The 15489-nt window shown below is 49.4% G+C and overlaps 1 protein-coding gene across 2 annotated transcripts in view; it reads right to left on the bottom strand.

Moving 5' to 3' along the window:
* Positions 1-15185, bottom strand: part of Rcsd1 (RCSD domain containing 1) — a 53217-nt gene extending 38032 nt beyond the window's left edge. For both annotated transcript variants that reach the window (XM_036202956.1, XM_036202957.1), the window contains exon 1: positions 15005-15185. In XM_036202956.1, coding sequence (XP_036058849.1) covers positions 15005-15010 — 6 coding nt within the window. In that variant the 5' untranslated portion in view covers positions 15011-15185. The remainder of the gene's footprint in view (positions 1-15004) is intronic.
* Positions 15186-15489: the final 304 nt, after the last annotated feature.

Here is a 15489-nt window from a genome sequence, read left to right as displayed (position 1 = left end):
CCCCCTTCCCTTCCCCTTCCCCCCTCCCCTCCTCCTCTCCTCCCTCCCCTCCCCTTCTCCCCCTCCCCTTCCCTTCCCTCCCCTCCCCTCCCCCCCCCTCTCCTCCCCTCCCCTCCCTTCCCCCCCCTCCCCCCCTTCCCCCCCCCTCCCTCTCCTCCCCTCCCCTCCCCTCAACTTCACTTTTCCCTTTTCATTCCTTGTCTCTTGTGAGGAAAAGCATTGGACTGGAGTTCTAGCTCCATCCTCCCCGAGTTGCATCGCAATGTCTTTGCCCCCCCAGTCCCAAGGGCACCTCTCACTAGTGCCTCAGCCCATCAGCTGGTATTTCTGCCTCCCTTCTCTTCTCCCACAACACACTGGGGGCAGTTCAGAGCCTGCCAGCACAGCTTTGGTGCCTTAAGAGTCTCTCCTCCAGGACCCACATTATAGCCAGAAGGAGGCAGACACTGATCAATGCTGTCTTTCTACTCAGCAATAGACTCGTTTCATTCACTCCCACTGCCCATCCCTGTGTGCGCACGCTGCACATCAGAGACCCTGCTGTCCCTCACCAGCATCCCGTCACCATTGTTATCTATTTATTTAAAAAAAAAAAAAAAACAAATCACTCCCAGCTGCATAAATGCAGAATATATTTTCTCCATAAATCCTCCAACCCCACGGCCTCAGTGCATTCACAGCACTCCAGCACACCTATTCCTTGCTGTTTTGGGAGCACATCCCGTCTAACCACCACCAAACCTTCAGCTCACGGTCTTTACATTGTACTCTATCTAATAATCCAGACAGCATTCCTTGTGTAGCTAGCTGCACAACTATTGCAGAATGACCGAACAGGCAGATGTGTACTTTTAAGTCAGGTCTGTCCTTACTAAAGCTAAGCAGAGGACTTCACATTCATCCCTGTTTAATTTCATGATGTTGGCTTTGGCCCCGTGTCCCATCCTATATAAATCATTTTGAACTTGAATGTGTCATAGATCATATTAAGTATCCCAGCTGTGGGTCATCTGGATTCTTTCTAGGTTTCATTCAAATTGTTAACAAAAATATTTAACAAGTAAGTGCCAAGGACAGAATGCTGTGGCTTGCCTTAGAGGAAAGACCTCTAAGTCCCTTAATGAGGATGCTTGGGACAGGGTAGCTCAATCTACTCTGAATTCATCTTGCCAAAAAAAAAAAAAAAATTCCTTCGTAATATAAGTAATGTGATTATTTGAGAAATCAGAATACCCTTGTTGGTATATGAAAATATTTGATTCTCTAAACCTAGCCAGAAGTTCTTGATTGATGTCAGCCGAGATGGGGAGAGGGGCTTATGACAGAATGTTTAGACTCATACTCTCCCATCCCTGCTGTGCTCCTAAGGCTCAGTACCCCCACTTTGTTCTGCTCCCCAGCAGGCCTCCCTACAGAAAGTCAGCAGGCAGATGGGGTGGGTGGGGTGGGGTGGGGAGGTGGGGGCACAGGGGAAGCTGAGATGGGGCAGACTATAGGCTCCATTAGCCCTGATTGTATTTTCCTTGTTTTCAATTACCCATGACTAACTGTAACCCAAAAACACTGAATGGAAACTTCCAGAAAGAAAGAAGTTATCAGTTACAAATTACACTCTCTTTGTCCAGTGTATCCATGTTGTATATACTACCTGCCTGCCAGCTAATAGGAGATCTCCTGTCACATTGTTGCTGATGTTCAAGCAACTTTATTTCACTTAATTATGGCCCCAAAGCAGGAGGGCAGCAACTCAGGTGATTTGAGTATCCGAACAAAAACTATGAAGCGCTTCCTGCGGATGAAAAGCTTGGACATTTTTCAATAAGTTAGGAAGAAGGAAATCATAATCTGAGGCTGCTGAGGCGCTCTGTAAGACGGACTCGTCCATCTATGAACCTGTGAGAAGGAAAGGGACAACACAAAGGCCTGGTAGTTTTGCAGATGTGCATCACACTGGAAAAGTTATGACCATGGCGCACACTGTAATTGCGATAGACAAGGCAAGACAGGCTTGATGGCCATCTCAGCGCTTGAGAGGCTGAAGCAGGAGGATTGCCACAAGTTCCAGGACAGCACAGGATATGAGTGAGACCCTGTCTCAAAGATAGACAGATAGATAGATAGATAGATAGATAGATAGATAGATAGATAGATAGATAGATAATAAATGGGGGAAGACATTAAATTACTAAATTACCGGGTGTGGTACTCTGTGGTTTTAGGATCCCCTGAGGTCTGTGACTATACCAAGGGCGACCTCTCTCCTTCCCATTTTCTGTCTCCTCCCTTACCCACCCTTCCAGGATGAATACACAGAACACACTTGCTGTCTGTCTCCACCTCTTCCTTTCCCTCCCCTCCCCTCCCCTCCTCTAAAGCACACTTTTTAAGTCAAGGAGTCTCCCTTCCTTAGGCAGGCCTTAGCTGCCCTGGGAGCCTACCATTGATCTGCTACTTCACACCAGCCCAGCTGTCTGCAGAAGTCCAGAGAGGCGGGCTTGTATGTGGTCTGCAACAACTGTCTGTAACAGACCCTGGGGCTAGAGGGGAACTTCAGACGCCCCGCCGAGGCTGCACTAACCACAGGGGACTGTTGTTTCTCTTCCAAATGATAACCTCTTCCCCAGATACACTGTCCACACTGGCGCTTTTCAGTGACGAACTCAGAGGTGTGTGCTCTGCAGACTTCCACTCTACAGATGGGAAAATCAAGAGCTCAGGAGAACACAGTCCAGTAAATGGCAAAATCAGATTGAATCCCAACCATCTGGCTCCTGGGCCAGATGCTCTTTAGTACTTATGGGGCAATGCTGTGTCTGCAAATGGCCACAGGACACCTGTGGCCCTGCCTTCAGGGACAAAGGCATGCTGTGTATCATTCTCATTACAGGGTCCATAACCAAGGTTTTCAGATCTTCCAGTTTAGAGGAGTGGAAGTGCATGGCATAGGTCAGAACTTACTTGTTACTACTACTGCTACCTGCTGCTGCTGCTACTACTGTTATTTGTAAGATATGTCAATGGGGGATGCATACATGCCATAGTAGTCATTTAAAAGTCATAGGATGGGGCTGGAGAGATGGCTCCGTGGTTAAGAGCACTGGCTGCTCTTCCAGAGGACCTGGGTTCAATTCCAGCACCCACATGGCGGCTCACAACTGTCTGAAACCTCAATTCCAGGAGATCTAACACCTTCATACCAATGCACATAAAATAAAGTCAAATAAATTTTAAAAAAGTCATAGGATAGTTTTGTGGAGATGGTTCTCTCCTTCTACCTTTACATGGGAACTCAAAGATGGAATTCAGGTCACCAGGCTTGGGCAGCAAGCCCTTGACTGGCTAAGCCATCTTACTGGTTCCAGAACCCTTGGTTTGTTTTGTTTTGAGACAGACCAGCTACCAACTCACCATGAGGCTCTTGCCTTCATTTCCCAAGTCCTGGGATTACAGGCGTGCACCACTGTACCTGGTGTGTGGTGCTAGGGACTGAACCCTGGACTTTTGCATGAAAGGCAAATGCTCTATCAACTACACTGTATTTCTGGTCCTAGAGCCACTTTCATGCTGTGGAAGTGTCCTTGCTGACAGTAGAAGCCTTATGTTTCAAAGCTCTACTCATGTCCCCCTCTCTCTTCTGACACCTATACTATAAGACCTATTTAGGGTTGTCACAATTTTTTAAACATTAGTGTATTAAGTAATAATAACACCACCACCATGAATTTGTGGCTCTGTAGCTTTTCAGGTTGATGGCATCAATTATCTTATCTATGACAAGCGCGATCATATTTCCTTTTCAAACAGCCTGTACGGTAAGGAGGTATCAGCTTTACTGATGGGGAACCGACTCTGAGGCTGTTGTTCCCCTGAACCTGAAATTCAGGTTCCATGTCTTCCCCGTGCAGCACCCTCCCTGGCTTGCCATAAGTCGATTAGACAAGGGAAGAGGGCAGTCTCTCGTTACTATGCCCTTCAACTTCCCCAAAAAGTTCCTCTGACCTTCACTAACCCCTTCCACAGGCTAAAAACGCAGGACTTAGGAGCAAAGGTCATGGAGAAGAATGGTGATTCTTGGTGCCATGTACCTGCAAATAGGGGAAAGGCCTGGGGTCCCTGTTTGATGGGGGTTGGATTACTTTAAACTCAAAGTCTTTTGGGTGATTCACCACTGTTTTGCAGCAATAGGCAAAGATGTTTTCAAATCCCAGGAGTCAATAAAGCTATAAATTGCCTCTCTTGATGGCACTCTCCGTGGAACGGAGTGTCCCAGGACCAATATGCTTAAGAACCCATCCAAATGGCTGCACCTAATGGCTTGGATATAGATGTCTCCAATGTTTTCATATATATATGAAGAGAGAGAGAGAGAGAGAGAGAGAGAGAGAGAGAGAGAGAGAGAGAGAGATTTCCCTCCAAACTCACTGCCTTTCTAGATCATTCCCCAAGCACAGAGAACAGTTGGCATCATTAGAACAATCTTTCCGCTGACCAAGCAACTTTCACTTCAGTCAGGAAGACCAGATCTGAACACAGAGCTCTGCAAATCTCCAGGGCTTGAGACTGAGCGATGCATATAATTGCTGCCCTCCTTGGCCTTCCCACCTCCAACAGCTGGAAGGACACAGCCTTGTGTCTAGACCAGCTCAGAGACCATCAGTGCTGGGAAGCCGGACTCCTACCGCCTGAGAAGCCATCCACGCAGCAATTTTAGCTCTCGGCATGTGAGGGGGTGGGAGGCCTGTGTTTTCTGGCCCCTGTGGTTGTGAGGAGCTCTGTGGCTACTTGTCACCTTTCGGGGTCTCAGATAAAGGACAAATCAATGAGATGGAGAAGAGCCCCCAGTTAAGCTGTGACAACCACATAGCATGAGTCAGAAATGAAGAGACATTTGTTGTTTTCACTCACTGAGACTGTGACCTTTGTTAGAGCAACACTCACCGGCTTGTAACTCATACAACTTGACTATCTACTCAGCATCATTTTGTAAAGATCTATTTACTTACTTGTTTATTTATTTATTACTTCTGCCCGCCAGAAGAGGGCGCCAGATCTCATTACAGATGGTTGTGAGCCACCACGTGGTTGCTAGGAACTGAACTCAGGACCTCTGGAAGAGCAGCCAGTGCTCTTAACCCCTGAGCCATCTCTCCAGCCCTCTCTCTACTCACCATCTTGGCAGAAGCAACCACACATGCTTGTCTTGCTCTATTCCTGCACCCCGCTCCACCTCCAGGTGGTAGCGATCCCGACACCCCGATCTCTACACGATTGTGTCTCTCAGTAGTTCTCAATTGATAACTGATCAGTATTCATCTTTAGATAAAAGAATGAACAAATGGGTGAATGAATAGGGAACGTGAGACTAGAACTTGGAGTGAGGTCAGGTACAAAGTCATTTTATAATCTCGCCACACCTGCCCCTTCCTGAAGGTGGTGCTAAACTTTCTTGCCAGCCTGCTAATCACTAGCAAGAGATGAGGTCAGGAGGAGATGAAAGTGGCTTGTGGAAATGCTCTTTTGCACCCCAGGGGCCTCCCTTCCCAACAGCAGCTCTCCCAGTGAAGAGTTGGAGCTAAATCTGCACCAGTTTAGGTATGAAGGTCCCAAGAGTAGGCTACCTAAGGGGGTAAGAAATTAGTCACACAGCAAAGTGGTAATGAATATTTATTATATTCTTTAGACATTTGCCCCTGAGCATAGAGGTGGAGATGTTTACACTGTAACCTAATACCAAGGATTTTCCCTGTCCCTTACCTCTGTATGGATAACAAATTTTCTGCTGTAAAGAGGTGATTAGTGGCTCCCCAAACACATAACTACTCCCTGATCCCTGGAACCTGTAAATACATCCTTATTTGTAAAAAGAGACTTTGCAAATGGAGTTAAGGGTTTTGAAATAAGGAGACCATCATCCTGAATCGTCACCGAGGGCCCTATAGTGACACATACATGTCTCTGTAGGGAACACACAGAGAGAAGAGGGATGTGGCCCCAAGCCAGAACTAGCAAGTAGTAGGGGTGAAGAGAGGTCTGAAGAGGATTGTTCCCTGGAGCCTCTTTAGGGAGTGTGGTCCAGCTAACGCCTGGTCATGGCCATCTCTTAGCAGAACCCTAGCAAATGCACACACTGGCTAATGCCCCTGACTTTGGCATCTCCATCTACGCCATTCCATGGTAGCCTAGAGCACCAGGTATCTCACTGAGCCTCCCACACATTTCCACAAGGAAAACTTGTAGAATCATCCATACCCTCCTTGGAGTATTCAAAGCCAGGCCTTCCTGAGGGGACATGGCCACAGGCAGCCAATTGGGACCATAAATCTCCCCGAGGAAGCCCCCGTGGGTTAGAAAACAACCCAGTGAGGGAGACAGGGCTGCACTTGGTGGGTTGGGCAGGGCGGGCGTGGGGGCTGGGCCCTTTCTAGCCTTGGCTCTGGGTCTTCTGACTCTAGTTAAAACCATGATAATGACAACCCTTTTTCTCCCAACAACTCCCGTGGAGAATAATGCTTCCTTGGAGGACCTCAGATACCGAACACTAGAGTTGGGAAGACAGCCGCAGAGATAGAGGCGTGAGTGAGGTGAGGCAGTGGACCAGATATGTCCTGTCAGGCCCGGGGCTGAGAAGGCCTTTGCCATCACTCTGACTCAGCTGCTAACCGACTTCAAGTGTGGCCATCAAAACATCATGTTTAAGGACCCCGCCTTTAAAATAGAGGGGATGAAAGAAACCGTTAAGTTCTTTTACATTCCAAACTCTTACGCTCTGAACGTCAGTTTTTAAGCACACTTCTAGTGCCAGCATTTGGGAGATGGAAGAGGATTAAGAACTTACAGCCAGTCTGGGCTATTTGAGACCCCGTCTCAAAAAAAACTTAACAACAACAACAACAAAAGTCAACTTTCAAAATTCCACTTCCTTTTTTGTCATAGATGTCGGCAGCAGTGGCCGCCAGAGACACAAAGGAGCCTTCCTGAAGTCTTTTAGATGAGGATTCAGGATTAATTCACCTAAGCCAGGTCTTAGAAAATTCCAAGCCTTGAGCTGCCTGGCCTAGCACAGGCTGGAGGAAGACTGTCCAGAAAGAAAACAGGAACCCTAGTCCCACCCCTGGAGAGGTGACTTGTGGCTCTTGTGGAGATCACCCTCCAGATCTTCCAGCAACACGGACCCTCGCCTACCTTATCTAGAAAGCAGATGCAATTAGATTCTATAAGGATTAAAATGATACATTTATGGAAAACACCTGCATATAGTAGGCATACAACACATTGTAGCAATCACCGTGATGACAGCTGCTAAATGTTGCCCACAAAGCTATTGCTGTGGTGACTCGAAATGAATTTCCCACTATCCATCAGTTCATATCTCAAAAGCATGACAAGCCAGGGACCTGAGGCTGAGGAATGTATTCCAGAGGACTGAGAGAGCAGGGCGGGGCAGTGAGCTGGAATAAGTGGCCTCGTAGCTCATGGGTTTGGAATGAACTATTCGGGGTGAGGGTCCAGCAGGGAGGGAGGTTCAGAGGAGGTGGAAGCCTTCCAAGGCATTTTAAACGATGGAGATGCCCTCTCGCGTGGGTGTCTTGAGTTGTGCAACAACCACAGGCTAAGCCTTTTCATTTCCGCTGCTCTGTTTTAGCTGGGTGGGGCTAACGTGTGTGCGTGTGTGCGCGCGTGTGCATGTGCGTGTGCGTGCGTGCGTGCGTGTGTGTGTGTGTGTGTGTGTGTGTGTGTGTGCGCGCGCGCGCGGTCTGCTGTTGCTCCTTGGCCCACCTGGCTCATCCCTGGACTGGCTGGAGACAAGGAGAAACATCGGCTTTTTGCAGAATGAGCCGTATGTGCAACTACAATGAGAGGAATGAGTGGGCTGCAGGTGGGAAGATTGTGCATGTGCACGCGTGCGTGTGCGTGTGCGTGTGTGTGTGTGTGTGTGTGCCCGTGTGCGTGCATGTGGTTTGTTCTGAGGCCTCTAGTTAAAAAACGACAAGAGGGCCTTGAGGATGGCTTTGGTGGGCCAAGACCAGTCTCAAACTGATGTCTTGAGCAGGAGTGGCAGACAGGTGAGCTCACTGAGGCCGAAGCCCCAAGGCTGCCGCCGGATGAGGGGCTGACAGGAAGCACCTGGAGGGAAGCCCAAGGAGGAAGCCTGTTTTCTCTCTCCTACACAGAAGAAGCCGACTTTGAACTCCACACACCTCACAGCATATCAAGATCACATCTTGTATTTTTAAAATGTCTCGTCATACGTGTAGACCTTGTTTCTCCAAACACGAAAGAGCCCTTTTATGGTAGTAACTGCAATCTACATTTCTCTGCTTCCTCGGGGCTCCTCCCTCTCAAATCTCGTTATCTCTTTTCACCTTCCAGGAACCAACTGCGCCTAGTCCCCTTGCATACCGAGCTGTTTGCTTCGACTGGAATGTACTCTTTCTAGCTTTCTGCTGCTGGTTAGTTAACTCCTAAGTCTTCTCTCAACACTCAACTCAGAGGTCATCCATCACAGGAAGCCCCACCCTACCCCACCCCAGCCCAACCCAGGCTGGGTGTGGCACCCCTCCTCCTGTGGGGCAAGCACTCATCCTGTTCTGCAATTAAGGGTTGGATGCTTATTTCCCCTCTTAGAGGGCCAGCAAGGTGAGAGATACCATCACAGCTAAAGTCCCAGGATCTGACAGGCAGTAAAGGATCTTTATGTGTTGGGTAAGCCTAGTTAAACAGCTCTGTGGGCTGGGGCGGTAGCTCGGTGAGTTAAGGCGAGCCCTGCCATCCTAAAGACTGGAGTTCAAGCCTCAGCACTTGGGTGAAAAGTGGGTGTGTCTCAGGCATGGCGGCGCATATCTAAATGGGTGAGCCCTGGATTCAGTGACTCTCAAAAGGCAAGATGGAGAGCAAATGAGGATGACAGTCTTGAGCTCACTGTCCCCCACGTGAACTTCAGCACTCACATCCACATGCAAATAGTGCAAATACACACAAGTTAAAAAGAAAAGAGAAGCCAGCTATCTGATATCTGGCAAACTGCCACCAATAGATGTATAGAAGACTCGGCTGGAGAAAGTTGCGATTGCCATGCGCAGACCAGGAGGACGGTCCTTAGCTGGCTCAGGCAGATCCAAAACAAAGGGCGGGGCCATCTAGGGTGCTCTGAGAGGCTCATGTCTTGGCCAGGAAGAATGGGTGTTCCACTGTCCAGAACCGAGAGTTTCCAGCTGTGGACTCCTATTGTTCACCGAGGATGGGATTTAGTGGCGCTCCGTGTGGGCCTCTTACAGGGGTTAGGGTCCTACAAGGCCACTTTACCCAGGGAGCTACTGAGTGCTGAACAGCAGTGACCGGAAGCCCTCTCCCTAGAACAGGACTGACCTACCCAATTGCATGACTTTACACGGTGAGCCTCATGGACTAGTTAGTCTCCACAAATCCCTACAGCCAGTATTCAGAAAACCTCAAAGGGAAAAAGATGGGGAGCGCCCTGCCCCCCAAACCAAAGGACAAAGGCAACGTCCTCTCTGGTCTGGGGGATGAGCTTTTGGTGGGTCCTAAGGCAAGCAGCTGAGGGTTGTGGTTTAGCGGTTGTGCTCTGCCGGTGATATCACAGGGATGTGTCCACCTGACACCGTGAGGGTGGACATGAGCCACGTGCTGCTGTTGTGATGAAACTTTATGAGACTGACTTCTTAAAGCCTGGGCTAAGCTACTCCCCAGATAAGAGGAGAATCACAAGTTGTTGCTTCCAAAGGTCGGACTGCACCACAGCCCCAGCATACCTCAGAGTCTGGTTTGCTCATTCCCAGTAAGGCAGGAGCAATTAGGGACTGTCCTGTTTCTCCCAGAGCTACGTGACTTTTTCAAGTGAGTTAGGTAGGCCAGACTGGCTCTGCAAATCTCAAGACCCTGTCAGTAGAGGAAGGCAGGGTTGCCTTGAGCGTTCCCTGGAACCGAAAGGCTTTCTCCTGTGGCTCTGATAAGATTACCGTGTTGCTGAGCCGCCAGCGTTCAGATTTCCCACGGAACCGCGGGAGCCAGGCTCAGGCTCTCCTTGCTGTGGGCAGCCTGCTGCGGATCAGGCTCTGAAATCCGATTCCCTCCAGGAATGCTCTCACCCCTCCGCGATAGGGCCGGGTCCTGACAGCGTGCCTACCCGAAACTACCCCTGTTCTCACAGCCCAGCAAACGGAAGACGTCTGCGAATTGGAGCCAGGGTGACTGCGAGGGTCCCACCCAGCAAGAGCGAGAGAGGAGTGGGTATCCCGGCACGCCCACAAGTCCATCCAGCCTGTCTGCCGTTTTAGAGGCTGAAGAGTCCCCGTTAGGACCACCAGCCTCTAACAGCAAGCAGCACACCGTGGCTCAGTGACAGGATGGGGGGCGGAGTGGGGGGAGCGACCAGCGAGGTTCACAGGGACATCTCCAAAAAAATCTTTTTATTTTTCTTCCCTAGACTAGGCATTTCTGCTCCAATAAATAAATACAATAAAAATAAAGTAGAAGGTCAGGCAAGATGGTTCGATGGGTAAATGTACTTGCTGGGAAAAGCCAGACAACCTGGGTTGGCCAAGGATTCTCACGGTGGGAGGAGAGAACTGGTTACTGAAAGTTGTCCTCTGCTCTCCAATGCACAGTGTAGCATTCAAGACCCCACATTCATTCATACACACACACACACACACACACACAATCATGATCATGATGATGATAAAAACAAAAAATAATGTGTTTAAATGGTCTAAAAATAAAGTAGTAAATGTTTAACAAGGTAAAAATACATGAATTAAGACATAGGTTGCAAAATGAATACATCATACATATATCAGTATGTACACACATGTGTATACACACACACTCATTGCTGATATTGTGAGGATGAAAAGAGAGCCCCTTTTCGTGTGTGTGTGTGTGTGTGTGTGTGTGTGTGTGTGTGTGTGTGTGTGCCGTTGTTTAGACAAGGACTCACAGAGCCCAGGCTGGCCTGGAACTCAGTATGTAGTTGAAAATGATCTTTAACTTGACTCTGTTGCTCCAAGCTCCCATGTGTCGTAATTAAAGGGTGAGCCATCACAGCCAGCTTGATTACACATACATACACATGCCTTTGAGACAGGGTCTGTCTCACTATGTAGCCTCAGGTGGCCTGGAACTGTCTGTGTAGACCAGGCTGACCTTGAACTCACAGAGATCCACCAGTATCTGCCTCTCAAGTGCTTGGATTAAAGGTGTGTGCCACCATTCCCACCTCATGTTTTGTTTTGTTTTGTTTTGTTTTTTAATTATTTACATATATTGACTCACTTTCAAAAAAAATATTTATGTGTATGTACACATTCATGCAGGTACCCTCAAAGGCCAGGAATGGGTTTTCCCTGGTTTCCTATCTACAATAACTTCACTATTACTGTTTCTAGAGACAATCACTTCTGTATCCAAAGAAATCTGCACATCTCAGAGTGCTGAAATTACTGCCCAGAAAGGTCAAACCAACCAACAAACACACTAAAGTCTGCTTTTTCTTCTCTTCCTTTCTTTTTTCTCCTTCTCTCTGTTTTCAAAGTCTGATCTCTCTCATCTCCAATAACATATTCACTCAATCAACATGTCTTATTTGGTGCCCATGAAGCCCTAGATAAATAAAATATGGTCCCTCCCAACAGGGAGCTAGAGAGCCAGTGCAATGGGGCTAGTCAAGTGCTTGGTAGAGGCTGGGGGCCCCTGGGAAGGCTTCCAGAGTGGTAACATTTGAGCTACAGATAGTTTCTATTAATTTAGCAGGCAAATTTTATTGGGAGATTTGGGTTCTGTTTTGGGCACTGTGAACACCCACAGACCAGTTAGACAGCCTATCCTACCTTGAGGTAGTCTCTCTCTCTCTCTCTCTCATTCCCTCCCTCCACACCTCCCTCCCTCCACACTTCCCTCCCTCCACACCTCCCTCTCTCTGCTAGGGATCAAACCCAGGGCCTCATGCTAGCTGTGCAAGTGATCCATCCTCTCTCTTCTGGGCACCCTGGAGAACTCAAATGCAGATGTAGTTCCTGCTTTCCCTCAAGCACATGGTCTTGACTTTCTCACTTCTTTACCCTTGGTCTTTCTCGTGGAGTCAGACTACATCCCAGGTCTCAAAGCCTGAGTACCTTGCTTACTCATGGCGGGCGGCATCTACCACCTTGCTGCATCATGGCTGCCGCCACACACACACCTCTCAGTTTCCTACTGTCTGTGGAGCAGACTCCAGGGCCATTCATGAACTGGCCTTCAAGGTCTGAAAATGGCAAATTAGAAGAAGGTACTAGAAGGAGCACAGCTAGGGAGGGCGATTTCGTAGAAGAAAAGGTAACACCTTCTGGGTGGCTTGCACTTTGGCTCCTGATGGTTCACTGACCTGGTCAGTGGTTCCTACACTCATTGGTCTTATGGTTTTATCTTCTTACGTTCATGTTTTTTTTCTTTTAGTGACCACCTCCCCCCCCCCCCCCATTTTCCTTCATCCAACTGTCCCGCCTTCCTGAATGATGCTGGTGTGTTCCTTCTGCACCTTCCTTCTGTTTCTCTACCTGATGCTGCCTCTATGTCGAGGCTTCTTCTGAGTGGCCTCCACCCTGGCCTGTACAAGTCACGCTTGCCGAAGCATTCGCTTAGCACACACTGTCAGAGAGCGATGTGTGACAGACGGGATATGGGAGTCCCGTTTCCTCTTTTGGAATGGGAGTGTTTGAAAGGCAGGGGTCAAGTGCCACCTTGTTTTGTTTATTCCAGAGAGATCCCCGTGGGCTGAGGTGTGATTAATGCGACTGATAGCAGTCATAGTGATTTGAAGATTTCCCTAACATGTGCAGCAGGTAAGTGTGGGTTTGAGCATAGAGCCAAGTCCTGTTGATCTGGTTTAAATGCTCGATGTGGGCAGGTGATGTGACTCTGATGTGACTCTGTTTCTTCTCAAATAAAGTAAGTAGCTCCTTCAGGTGGCTGATTGAAGGATCCAGCTCCACCCATGGGCAGGTCATATACCTATCACAGAAGTTCACTTCCTGGCTGAGAACCATCACTTCCTCTGTCCTCTGTTTCCTCTTTACTTCCCCAGTGTTAACTGTTGCAGTGTTTTGGTTTGTTTGGGCTTTGCCAAAGAAACTTCAAAAACAGTCACTGCCAACCAGCAAGCCCATACCTCAGGACTGTTGTAAGCAGATCTGCCGGGCATTCTGGCTGACTAGGCAATCTCTCCCTGTCTTGGTCCAGCGTTTGGCACAGCCAATCCCTTTCAGTTACTGTATAAGTCAGCTCATAGCTGGGAGAGCCCTCTCCTCTCATGCCTCCCGCCTACCCAGCCACACAGGAAGTTGCTGGGCTGATATTTTCAGGGCCTTGGACTCCCTCCGTTTCTTCCTCAGTTGAGGGGGGAAGAAGCGTCCCTGTGGAAGCCCTCTGTGTTCCCCTAGGTTAAAGTTGCATTGGGCCTTCATACAGCAACCTGCTCGAAGCCCAGCTGTACTTCCATCTTAAGTCCACTACAGTTCTTGCAGCTTGGCGCCCAAAGCAGCCCGAGTTCTCCCCAAGAAGGGAACTTACAAGTACAGCAGTTTCTCTGTGGGTCTGTTCCCCACCAGCAACTTGTATGTTCCTCCGGCCACCTCTCTGCTGTAGCAGTAGACAGCTTAGAGAATCCTACCGCTTTGAGTTTGCAGGGTCTAGAGCAGACTTGGGAACCCATCTGCAATGCTTTGTGGCCTGTCTATCCTAAACTACTACTTCTGACTTGTAAATATGGCTACAGAGGGTCCACCACCGACCCCAGCATCCCAGGTACTCAAGTCCCCCAGAATGCAATTCTTGTTTCTTAGTGACAGCTGGTTGAGCTGAATACCCAGGACAAACTTATTGTTCTTTTAGGGACAGCAATAGACAGCAAGGCTTAGAAAAGATGAGTGGGCTCAGGCCCGGAAGGGGTCCCACTCCTGTGCACTGGGATCACTGCAACCACAGTCTAGGGAGGAGCAGTTTCCTTTTGAGTAGTAGTGGGAATCACCATAAAGGCCTAAGGTATTTTCACCTCTTTCCCCTCTTAGAAAGTCCCAGGTCCTGCTGAGATTGACTGAGATGAAATAAAAGGTCACACTTTATTTTTTTGTGGCAGTAGGGATTGAACCTGGGGCCTTGCCCATGCTGTGCCTCTGAGCTCACCTGTAGCTGCTCTGGGTTTGAAGGAGGGCATCTTTGAAAGTCTGTAGGTGTGGAGAAGGGACCTAGGTGAAGTAATGCTCCCTGCTACTCCTCAGATGGAAAGCAGTGGCCTGTATCCCACTGAGGTTGGAAAAGGGCAGACAAAGTCCCAGGTCTCCTCTCAGAAGTGCATAATTCCAGGACTCACCCCTGCACACCCTTCAGAAATGGCTACCACACCCGGAGGTGCACACAACCTCAGAAGGTGGGACATCCTGGGGAGCCTCCAGTTTCTCAGAAATGAGTTTACTTGACTGGCGGTGAAGGGAGCTTTTCACAGAGTTATGAAAGAAGATGTGACAGGCACTTCAGAAGCAAGAGGACAACTGGTCTGCAAGGCCTTGCTGAGAGCGGAAGGGGAAGCCATTCCCGCAGAGTCCCAGCCTCAACTATTAGCTCTTTCTCTCAGTGCCCCTGAGTCAGGGTTGCTGGAGGTTTTGTTTTGCGGTTGTTGGCTCACACCTTTATCAGTTTATGACCTTAGCTGTACCTAACTTTATTTTCTAAAAAAAAAAAAAAAAAAAAAAAAATGTATGTGCACAGTCGAAACACCCGAATCCCTAAAAAGGGACGCCCCCCCCGTCTTCAGATCCTTTCCTGACAAGCCCACTTGTTCCACAGGGGTCTTCTAGGTAGGAGTAAGGACCAACCTCTGGAGTTGGCCTGGCGACTTTGGAGCTGTGTGACCCCTGCTGCGAGCGGGGACAACGACCTGGGCAGGAGCGCCTTGACCTCACTCTCCCCTCGCCCCCCCCCCCCACCCCAGCCCCGCGTCTCCCTCGGTCTTTACCTCCATGTCCTCCAGGTAGTCCTCCGGCGGCGGATACGCCCGCTCCCTCGGGCAGGAGCTCGCGATCCCCGCTGTCCCCTCCGCTCCCAGCCCCGGCTACTCTCGGACTGCAGCCGGCACAGGGCGAGTGGGCGGCGGCGCGCGCCTGGCTGCACTCGGCTGCGGGACTGTCCCGGTCGGGGGCCCTGCGCCAGAGAACGAGGAAGGAGGAGGAGGAGGGAGGGAGGGACCGAGGGACGCAGGAGGAGGGGAGGGTAATGGAGGGGAGCAGGGAGGGAGGCCGGATCGGGGTTTAAATTTAGACACAAATCTAAACAGATAGTGTCCCTTCCAGGGCAGGACTCAAGAGCCGGAGCCACGACTCCATTAATCTGCCCAAACATGGGCTGGGCAGCACCGCGCCCCCTTTCTCGCGAAGTTTCTCAGGACCCCGGGCTTTGCACGTCTTCAGACCGCATCAGCTCTCCCTCTTTTAGCCTGCCTTC

This window comes from Onychomys torridus, chromosome 11 (assembly GCF_903995425.1).
Source record: "Onychomys torridus chromosome 11, mOncTor1.1, whole genome shotgun sequence".
Taxonomy (NCBI): domain Eukaryota; kingdom Metazoa; phylum Chordata; class Mammalia; order Rodentia; family Cricetidae; genus Onychomys; species Onychomys torridus.
Note: the sequence above shows the minus strand (reverse complement) of the source record. Positions and strands in the feature narration are given on the sequence as shown.